At 35.5% G+C, this 11,725-nt stretch overlaps 1 protein-coding gene across 1 annotated transcript; it reads left to right on the top strand.

The window, feature by feature from the left end:
• The first annotated feature begins 1,455 nt into the window (after positions 1-1,455).
• LOC121407506 (T-cell activation inhibitor, mitochondrial-like) lies at positions 1,456-10,147 on the top strand. The gene is made up of 6 exons (XM_041598632.1): positions 1,456-1,799; positions 2,568-2,788; positions 3,699-3,790; positions 4,544-4,812; positions 5,304-5,435; positions 9,033-10,147. Exons 1-6 carry the CDS (start codon positions 1,504-1,506, stop codon positions 9,265-9,267), a joined length of 1,245 nt encoding a protein of 414 aa, XP_041454566.1. The 5' UTR covers positions 1,456-1,503; the 3' UTR covers positions 9,268-10,147.
• Positions 10,148-11,725: the final 1,578 nt, after the last annotated feature.

Here is an 11,725-nt window from a genome sequence, read left to right as displayed (position 1 = left end):
AACTGTCTTTTCCTTGTTGATGCAGCATGTCATGATCTTTACCTCTGTCATCTTTGCCTCTGCCATCTTTACCTCTGCCAGTTTTAACTCCATCATTTTACCTCTACCATTAATACCTCCCGGGGGAGTAATATCAATTGCTGTACACATGCGTGACCAAATTATTTCCAGACACCCCCAACACAATGTTTTTCTCTGTGTGCCAGATTACCCCCTAAACAAGTTTCGCCAGAATATGACCCCTAAAGAATGACCCCGTGATTGACCAATCTTTCTAAACCGCCCTTTTTGTTTAAAATCGGTGTTTTCGATATCCCTAACGAGTGCTCGCGCGGCCTGCGTCTAAAATTGAAAAAAAAACAACACCTTTTTTAAACGCATTTTTTGGTCACGCATGACTGGCCATCCCCCCTGGATTACCTCTCCCATTATTACCTCTGCCATTTTTACCTCTGCCATTATTACCTCTGCCATTTTTACCTCTGCCATTACCTCTGCCATTTTTACCTCTGCCATTATTACGTCTGCCATTTTACCTCTGCCATTTTTACCTCTGCCATTTTTGCCTCTGCCATTATTTACCTCTGCCATTATTACCTTTGCCATTTTTACCTCTGCCATTATTACCTCTGCCATTATTACCTCTGCCATTTTTACCTCTGCCATTTTTACCTCTGCCATTTTTACCTCTGCCATTATTACCTCTGCCATATACCTCTGCCACTTTTACCTCTGCCATTTTTACCTCTGCCATTTTTACCTCTGCCATTATTACCTCTGCCATTATTACCTCTGCCATTTTTACCTCTGCCATTTTTACCTCTGCCATTTTTACGCCATGGCTGGGGTTCGAACCCACGACCCTCTGTTTCAGAGTCCGAAGACTAATCCACTGGGCCACAACGCTCCACAAATGATTGTAAACCATATGTCTCATCTGACCATTGCAGTTTTTGCATTTTATCACTTGGCCTTGGACAAGGAAAATTGATTGTTATGGAAAACTTTTTATTGCAGGCCAACAAGATTCAATGGTAATTTGTATGTAAAATACATGTGGAAGGCAACATGTAGCTCGATTTTTACCTCAAAGTAGTGTGTGGACTGAAGAACAAGACATGTGATTCAACATTGGGAAATTTGTTGATGAGGTGTTGTGGATTAGTGAATAATTCTCTGACTTTGAACAACAATGGTTGATTTCCAATACGGTGTTGGTGTTAGTGTTGAAATTTGGATTGCCCTCCCTAGCTCCAAAACTTATTCAGAGTTTGTAAAACTGATCCAGATCACACTATTGTCATCTCAACAACTAGTCAGTGACTTTTCAAGACCATCTTCATTTTATGTTTGGTGTTATAATTGTGTAAAAATTGACCGAACACCAACACCAAAAGGTCAACACTGAACTTGAAATCACCCAATGTCCTCATGTCGAATCCAACCACAGCACTTGTGTCCTATGGCAAGGTGTAAACATTCGCCACTCTCTATCTAGCAGGAATGAATTACTTGAATGGAATTGACATTTTCGTAATTTACTTTTTTTTAGGCCTGATATTCAAGCGTGTTAAAATCAGCTTATCGTCTTCTGACGTCGGCACTACTGTGAATAGTATCTTAGAGTCATGTGACTTGTCTACTGCCCTCATCGAGCAGTACAAGAAAGAGAATGCCGAGAAAGAAGGGGAATTTCCAAGGCCGATAGAATGGCACCAATCCTACTATACATACACTGGAAAGAAAAATCCCAAGGACCATGTGCAGCAAAAGCAAGGAAAACCTGAAATAACTTTGAGGTATCTTGATTGTTTGTAGGCCTATTGCTTGTCTTGTGTATCACACCTGATACATGTTTGGGTCCTATAGTTCTACATCTTTTATCAATATTATGTGGAAGTTACCTTATCTTTTATAACAAGATTAGCAGCGATTTGGTTTGTCAAAAGGAATTTCTTCAATATTTTATCATTCGTTAACTCATTGACCATGAATTTTTGCCATTCCCGTATGTTTTGTACATGGTCCACCTTCTCTCTATGTTGAGAATAAGGTTTATGGAATTCAGGTGAATGCCTGCAACATAAAGACATTAATCAATATTACCAATCAAATGTTATTTTTTGTATTGTCTGCCATAGAATCAATTTGTGATTGGATTTTATATTTTATCATGTCACATGACCTAATAGGCTATTTCAGAAAGCAGTTAATTAGTTTATCCCATATTCCCCAGCTGAACTTCATGACTAATGAGAGTACATTTCCTATATCCCTGATCATATTTTGAAATGTGTTAAATGCTTGAATTTTCTGGTCAGCTACTTGTTAAAAATGAAAATTTCAGTACATTCAGATCAAATTTCAGCTTTAAGAGCAGATAGGAATAATAAATGCTTACAGGTTTAGTTAACTTACAAATTACTTTTACAAATTTAATAAATTTTAAATTTCTAATGGATCATGAATAAAGCAGTGAAAAAACTTGTTTATTTTCAGTGTCCTCTCCTTTCTACTGCCCTTTGTACTTACACTCAATTTACCTTCTTATCAAAATTCTCTTGCAGTTACTGGTTGAAGACCAACATAGCTGAGGCCAGACGGAAGCTTGAAAGCAGTCACCCAATCAGGAATGAGATTGCATCACTGAGACAAGATCTGATTGGTCAGTTAGGCCTTGAAGGTATATTATGGGAGAGCATGTGGGATTCATCAACATGTCTCTCATGCCTGAGGACAATGAAAGAATTGTGTCAGCAACATTGGGCTGCCATGGAAAACCTTAGAGGTAATATCTTATTATGTTAAGCGATAATATTGATTTTAGTTGTATGCAAGTTTGATTAAGCTTTCCTGAAATGTAATTGGAAATGGATCTAGTCCTTATTTCTGATTTCTTTCGAGAACAAAACCCGCGTAAGTATCCAGAATTCTGGAAAACTTCCCTGTTGAAACAGACGCAATGCGCTTTATTGATAAAGCGTGTCACACAAAATACAGTTTCTCATAACTACCTCTGGGAGGTGGGTATTGCCGTGTTTCGCAATGTGAGTGAATTGGATTATTTGCTCTGTATAGAGGTTGGTTTAACGGTGATATGGTTTTCCGATTCCGGGAATAATAAACCGTATTTTAATGATTCTTTATAGAAACACGCCGAATGAGAATTTTTTTTAAAAATAAAGGGATAGAGGGGTACAGTTTATAGAAAGAGAGGCACATTGTACAATGATGAGCGTGGGGGGGGGGATATGTATGCTTTCTATGTCAGGTGTATTGTATGCGAGACAGTAAAAAACTACGTTGGAATGTAATGATAGTGTTGATTGACAGTCTGTTATGAACATAGATCGTATATGATACAACAATAAGCATGGAGTTTTTGAGAATGGTAATGCATATCATGTCTCAGAAACACCTAAACTGTCACCTGAAATACACTCATATTTGAGACAAATGATACTTCTGATGAGAATCATAATGTATTAGAAGTATTCAACATGAGAAAAAAATATTCTCATGTAGTTTGCATAAGTAGGTACAATAATACACCCAAGATATTGCCATCATATAATTGAAAATATAACTGAATTCTTAGCTGCATTTTATTATGTAACCCATTAAATTTACTCTTCTCATATATTTGAAATACAAAATCATCAATTAAAACTATGATTGTCTTTCCATTTTGTTTGAAGGTTGTACGGTTATACTTGGTGATTTGACCAGACTCTCACCCAATGGTCATGTGGTTCTTGGCAGTCAAGATGTACCTCACCATTGGGTCTCGGTAGGTTACTTTGTCATTTGAGAGTATGCAAGAATGACTCTTTCATACAAGAGAGAAAAAAATTTTGAGGGCACCAGGGGAGCGTTTCATCAATATTTTCATCCGACAATTTGTCAGATCTGATATCTTTCCTTGATTCTTATTGGCTGAGAGGTACTGTTCCTATGGTAACTGTTGGATAAACTGGTACTTGTTGGATAAAGTGTCCGACAAGTCCTTTCATGAAACGCCTCCCTGATATGACATTTGGGGCAAAATAAAGCTAAGAACAAGCAAACATTTTGTTAAAAAAATAATTTTTGACATTATATTGAGATAAAATATCTTTCACACTTTTTCTTTTTTTTTCTAATTTTGTTTCTCTGCCATGAAAATATTAGGAGTCCACGGCCCCAAGCCCCCCACCTCTATACACCAGTGTCAAGGCCATTTTATTCATTACTAAAAAAATATTTGATTTAATTAAATTGAACTTGTATGAGATGGTTATTGGATATCTCACAAATGAATAGCTAGTTTCTTTATAGTCAAAGGTCATTTGAGGTTAAAAAACCTCGCATGTTATTATCAAATTAATGTTCTTTCCCCTTTCTCAGATATTTGTTCATCTTAGTTGTTTTTGTAATCAGAACTGCTGCTATATAAAATCACATATTGCAGGCAAGACAGGCAAAGGCAAATGCTGATTTTCTTCTGTAGTAATGATGGTTTTAAAACTTTCCTTTTCCTTTGCATTTCATCTTTCCTCTGCAGTTTATATCCAGCCTTCCGGAGCAGAGGAAATTCCTTCCATTTATACCCCCGACTGAGCAGGTCCTGTCCACTCTCCTCGGGGGGTGCTCCGTCAAAGCTCTGGAGGGACAAGCATCCACCATGACGGTACACAGTCATTATGCTGCCCTCACAAGGCTAATAGAGACCATGGAAAAGCACAAGTTTGTGAAGAGGAAAGATGAGAAGAAGGAAAAATGCCTCGTCTTGCCAGAAGGGTTTACTCAGGGAATCAATATAGTCATTGAAGGGTAATATACTGGATACTGGATTTTTAGAATCAAATGAATCAATTTCCATTTAACCTATCTTTTCACTTCAATTTCATTTTATTGTCCACAGTGTTAACATTTGTTTTAATTTCATTACATGTACATTTTCTCAAAAATGATGTTACATAATGAAATAAATAGATGTATAAAATATATATGCAATCATACCAAATGACATAAGATAGTGACAAAAGAAATTATCCAGGACAAAAATATCAATAAAGATATAAAAGTATAGACTTGTTAAAGTTTGAGTGAAGATGTGAGCTGGAAAGAAAATGTAGAATCCTATGAAGTTTGCTTACTAGTAATTTGCCTTGTGTATATAAACTGTAAATTGCACTGGGAATTACTACCTTACCCTTCCCGAAAAGATTACTCTGTTTTACGACTTGAAAATATATGTTTCAATTTAATGTTATATGAAGTGATTTTATGTATCAATTTGCCATTCTATATCCCCATTGCAGGAGTACAGGTCAGCAGTATATAGACCATAATGGGGACATTCATATCATGTGCAATAAATCAGCATCAAGCATCATTAGATATCTATTGGACAATACTCAAATTGCAAGGGAATTACATATCAATCACATGAGGTGAGTACCAGAGATCAAATCATTTTTGTCTCACCTGCGTAGCAGAGTAAGACTATAGGCGCCGCTTTTCCGACGGCGGCAGCGACGGTGACGGCGACGGCGGCTGCGGCGTCAACATCAAATCTTAACCTAAGGTTAAGTTTATGAAATGACATCATAACTTAAAAAGTATATGGACCTAGTTCATGAAACTTAGCCATAAGGTCAATCAAGTATTACTGAACATCCTAGTAGAGTTTTACGTCACATGACCAATGTCAAAGGTCATTTAGGGTCAATGAACTTAGACTATGTTGGGGAATCAACATCAAAATCTTAACCTGAGGTTAAGTTTTTGAAATGTCATCATAACTTAGAAAATATATGGACCTAGTTCATTAAACTTGGACATAAGGTTAATCAAGTATCACCAAACATCCTGCATGAGTTTCACGTCACATGACCAAGGTCAAAGGTCATTTAGGGTCAATGAACTTTGGCCGATTTGGGGGTATCTGTTGAATTACAATCAAAACTTTAAAAGTTTTTGGATCTGATTCATGAAACTTGGACATAATAGTAATCAAGGATCACTGAACACCCTGTGCAAGTTTCAGGTCTCATGATTGAGGTCAAAGGTCATTTAAGGTCAATGAACTTTGGCCGAATTAGGGGGTATTTGTTAAATTACCATTATAACTTTAAAAGTATGTTGGTCTAGTTCATAAAACTTGGACATAAGAGTAATCAAGTATCACTGAACGTCCTGTGCGCATTTTAGGTCACATGACCAAGGTCAAAGGTCAATGAACTTTGGCCATAATGGGGGTATCTGTTGAATTACCATCATAACTTTGCAAGTTTATTGATCTGACTTTTGAAACTTGGACATAAGAGTAATCAAGTATCACTGAATACCCTGTGCAAGTTTCAGGTCACATGATCAAGGTCAAAGGTCATGTGAGGTCAATGAATTTTGGCCACATTGGGGGTATTTGTTGAATTACCATCCTATCTCTGTAAGTGTATTGGTCTAGTTCATAAAACGTGGAAATAAGAGTAACCAAGTATCACTGAACATCTTGTACGAGTTATAGTAGTTTTCAAAGTCAGCACTGCTGCTATGTTGAATAGCGTGATGCAGGTGAGACGGCCAGAGGCATTCCACTTGTTTCTATTTTTAAAGCTGAAGGAATTATATGATCATTTTAAAACTAATATTTTCAATTACCTGTGACATTTCACAGAGCTGCTTTCAAGTTCTGCATGACTATAAAGATAAATACCAGTTGTAGCAATCTCAAAATGAGTTTGAACAGAATCCAATGAAATTACCACCGAAGTGTTTGTATGTTTGAATAAAAAATATGTGCCAAATGACTCTGGAAGAAAATGCGTAATTGCTGAGAAATTAGCAAAGTACGCACAGAATTCCATCAAATGTCAGGTATTTTTCAAAGAAATATTAATACACTGTCCCACATATGCTTTTCTGTGTTAGTGATCATCAGAATTATCAATTTTGAGCTAAGATTTCATGATTTTACAAAGATAAGTTTACATTAATGTACCTGATCTAGATGTATGATAATATTTTGAATGTTAACCTTGATTTAAAAGACTTTCTCATGAAATAATTGCTGCAACTACTGTCTTATACCTTTCAGCATGGTAACCTATTCTTCTTATGCTTTTTCTCTGGAATTTGAAAGGTTCCTCTTGTGTTTGTGTTTTACTGTCATGATGCTCTATGATTATATTGAAGATTTGTGATGTCTTCATAATCTTTGTAACGCATATATCTATGTGCAGAAACAAAAGACAATGAAAGACAAATATCCTATATCAGTTACATCGTTTTAACAGAATGAGAGCCCATTTAAAATCTAATACGCATTTAAAAAAAATTATTTCTATTCAAATAAAAAAAAAAGAATTTTTGAGATTCAGTACATGGAAATCACACCGATTTAGAATCTGATTTAGCAAAGAAAAGGTCACCAGTCTGATATAAATTTGTCCATCGCCCTTTAAAGTCCAGTTTAAACATGGGCTTAGTTTGTGCTAACATTATGGGAATAGGAACCCCAAAATGTCAGAAATCTGTTTGCACGTTTCTTATGTTTGCCATGTTCTTATGTTATGATAGAGACAAGTGTCTTATTTATTGTTCCAGGCAGTTTTTGTCTCACCTGCATAGCAGAGTGAGACTATAGGCGCCGCTTTTCCGACGGCAGCGGCGTCAACTCCAAATCTTAACTGAAGGTTAAGTTTTTGAAATGACAGCATAACTTAGAAAGTATGTGGACCTAGTTTATGCAACTTGACCATAAGGTTAATCAAGTATTACTGAACATCCTGTCTGAGTTTCACGTCACAAGACCAAGGTCAAAAGTCATTTAGGGTCAATGACTTTTGGCCGAATCAGGGGGGTATCTGTTGAATTACCATTATAACTTTGAAAGTTTATGGATCTGATTCATGGAACTTGGACATAAGAGTAATCAAGTATCACTTAACATCTTTGGAGAGTTATAGTAGTTTTCAAAGTCAGCACTGCTGCTATATTGAATCGCGTGATGCAGGTGAGACCGCCAGAGGCATTCCACTTGTTAATGATTTGAGATTCAAATTAGATGATATAAATCTCTAATACGTCACAATTGGCTTTCCATAGTTAAACCAGCATTTTGAATTAAATCAGTTCAGACTAAGGGCCTATGTCTTTATGAAACATCATTATGAATGTATAGTAAGATTATGAATTTGTCCTTTACCGAGAAGACTTGATCATCTTCAATTTTGGAAATAGTAGTTGTGGTTGACGCAACTAGCAATCCAGATTTTCACGTTTTCTTTTATGAAACAGCTCCTTCTCCAAGTGAGATGATCCCTGTTTATTCTTTCGGGTTTCACTAACAGTACATGATTAATCATCATGAACAAGGTTTAAGATACATCATGTGCGAGTCCTAGTTGAACTAAGAAAAGTGGATAGCTGTAACTTTCAAGGTCTACACCATCTCAGAAAAGAATGCTCCACACTTTCAGTTCTACCTGTCCACTTTTTTCTTTAAGGGAGAAGTTCACCCTGAATAAAAATAAAAATATTGGTGAAGGTTTGAGGAAAGTCCAATAAAGATAAAGAAAGTTATTAGAATGTTGAGTTTTGGATTTGTGACGTCATAACAGGTGCCTCATGGTTCCTGATGACTTATTCTTGTTTTCTTTTCATGACTGGGTGTAAAATGATTTGTCTATTGATATATAAAAGGTAAAGTAAAAACCATTTTCAATATTCTGAGAAAATGACATTTCATTGATTTTTTACCATCCGCTATGTAGGAATGCTGCTCGCATATGACATCACAAATCAAATAATTAAAATTCTTATAACTTTTTAATTCTTTGATGGATTTATCTCAAACCTTCACCAATATTTGTTATTTTTTTGTACAACTTTTACAATAAACTTTTTGTCAGGGTGAACTTCCCCTTTAATCCATTTGGAATCGCACATGGTGTACCATCAACCTCCATGACTATCCACACCGTCGTCCAAACATTTACACAACATATAATAATGTATGTACCGTTTCCATGGTTCTTTTCTCCCAGTGATATCAAGGAAGAAGCCCTGTTAATCTCTCGTTGCTTGGAGGAGTTGGAGCTGGCGACTTTGACCCGGCACCTGGACGTCACACCGTCCCAGATGATAGCATGCTGCCGTAAGCTTGAAGAGAACCCCATCAGGCTGGGCGTGGTCGTCAGAAACCTCCATCTTCAGATACGACATCACTATGCATTACAAAGGAATGGGGACGTGTGCATCCCATGGAATTGGAAAGAATAATATTCAGAGATTAAGGCCACCCTGATGAGAAGTTGATTTTAATGTAATTCAAGAAAACTATGGAAGGTTTGATGAAAAACCATCAAATAATAAAGAGTTATGAAATTGTTCAAAAAGTTTTTGATGTGTGACGTCCTAAGCAAGCAGCTCCCCGTATATCGTGTAGAAACATAAATTCCAGGTTTTTAATGGATCATGATGAATAAACACATTTTTTAATGTGTATGAATAGTCTGATGATATAGCCATTGGACAAATGGAATCACTTTCATTTTTTTTTGACAAAATGGCACTTTGGGGGAATTCATATCAGAAGACAAATGGAAGAGCTACTCGATTTATATCACAAAAACCAATACTAAAAAAAATTAAATACTTTGTTATTCTTTGAAGGATTAAACCTTCACCAATATTTTTTTCTAATCTTTCTGCTTTGATTAAAACCAACTTGTTGTCAGGTTGAACTTCCTCTCTAACCCACTCCCACCCACAAAGTCCACGCTGACATCATCTAAAATTATTGTATGAAAACATTGTATGTGAAAATCCATTAAATGACATAATACAGGAATATGTAAATTTTAGATTTGTGACACACATGCAAGCAGCCCTTTCATATGCGGTTTTGATACGTCATGATAACTTTTTCATACAAGTGCACATAAACAGATCGCTTGGATTAGATTTATAGGTAAAAATCATTTTTAATTTTCTGAGAAAATGGGCACCTTAAATTTTCTATATTGATTTGTCAATCAACCATGTTAGTCTTCAATGAAATTTAGCCAAATGGTGAGATTTTCTTCTTGAAATGTTATAATAATAATGTGACTTATAAAGAGCCAAATCCACTCTGTAGAGTGCTCAAGGCGCATAAAGAGCCAAGAGTTAAATAAAAAAGTTTTTAGAGAATTTTTTAAGTCTCAACAAATTCACATTTTTTGATGTCTTCAGGAAGGCCATGCCACAAAGTGGGGCATGCAAAAGCAAATTATCCCCCCCCCCAAGTTTTTTTAACTTTTGGAATAACAAGGAAGCCAGAAGTGGATGAGCGCAGACTTCCTTGTCTGTAGTAATTGATAAATTGTATGTGGTGCTGATGTTGGGATAGACTTCCCCTTCAAATCAAGAGAAAACTTATTTATAGTTTATTTGGTGGCAATTTATTATTTCAGTATTTCAGTATGTAAGGAGCTGCAGGGACAAGATCCCAATTTGGACATGTTTGGATACCTCTGAAAGAAAGTGCACCTTAATACAGATACAAAAATGTATTTCAATGCAAATCATCATTTTTTTAGATGTAAAAAAAAAAAATTTATGAGTAATTTTGCCGTCCAATGGTGTGTAACATATCCTTGATTTTTATTGACAGTTGATTACTGTTGCTATGGTAGTTACTATGATAGCAACTTTATAATGCAACATGACCCTGATGGTAGCCAAAAATGTCAGAAATCTGTTTACATTGTACGATTCTTATGTTTGCTGTTTTAATTATGTTATGATAGAGACAAGTGTCTCATTTATTGTTCCAAGATTTTTTTAATGATTTGAGTTTTGAATTAGGTGATATAAATCTCCAACATGTCACATTGGCTTTACACAGTTAAACCAGAATTTAGACTTCAGAATTTTGGGAAATTAAGCAAAATTTTAGTATATCAGCTTGTTTTTTTTTACCCCTCTCTTTTTTTCAAATCAATTTTTAAGGGGTGGACTTGCTCTTAAAATAGGTGTGGAGTTTTGAAACAGAGGTTTAGGGTGGATAATAAAAAAATACTCTTTCCTTGTTGCTTATGGGAGTAATTTTAACAGGAAAGGTCTGAGGATTTGACAAAATATGTCAAGAATTTATTTTAGAGTTCTGTATGGTAAAGGTTCCCTAATAAGTTGTTATAATTACGGGAAGTAAATTATATTTTGAATAATGAAGAACAGTTTATTTTAATTTTATAAATAGTGATTGCAAACATTCATATAAATATTGTTTATATCTTATGGTTTTGCAATATTATAAGTATAATGAAACATGGTTCTTTTTTACATGCTATTGGTGAGGCTTAGTCCCTGGCCAAAACATTAAATTAAAATTCATATTAGCTTGCAATGGTCTCTGGCACACATAAGTCGGTGCAAAACACAAGACAAATTTCTGCACTGCAAAGTCAAATAAAAATGATGTATTTTAGGGATCCTCATGTTAGATAATTTTGCTGGAGTAAAGACTGTGAACAATACTCATGCCTTGGAAACACTCAACCCCCCCCCAAAAAAAAAAAAAAATTAATAGGGGTTCAAGATGTCAAAAGTAAAACTATATGGGAATCCAAGTGCTATCTGGAGCATTGTAGACCAATGTGACCCTGTCTATCATTCACTTAAGGTAAAATTTTAAAAGGGAAAAATTGCAGATTGGAAGTGAGTGATGTGTCACAGATGGCTGATATGAATATTC

The sequence above is a fragment of the Lytechinus variegatus genome, chromosome 2 (genome assembly GCF_018143015.1).
Source record: "Lytechinus variegatus isolate NC3 chromosome 2, Lvar_3.0, whole genome shotgun sequence".
Lineage (NCBI taxonomy): Eukaryota > Metazoa > Echinodermata > Echinoidea > Temnopleuroida > Toxopneustidae > Lytechinus > Lytechinus variegatus.
Note: the sequence above shows the minus strand (reverse complement) of the source record. Positions and strands in the feature narration are given on the sequence as shown.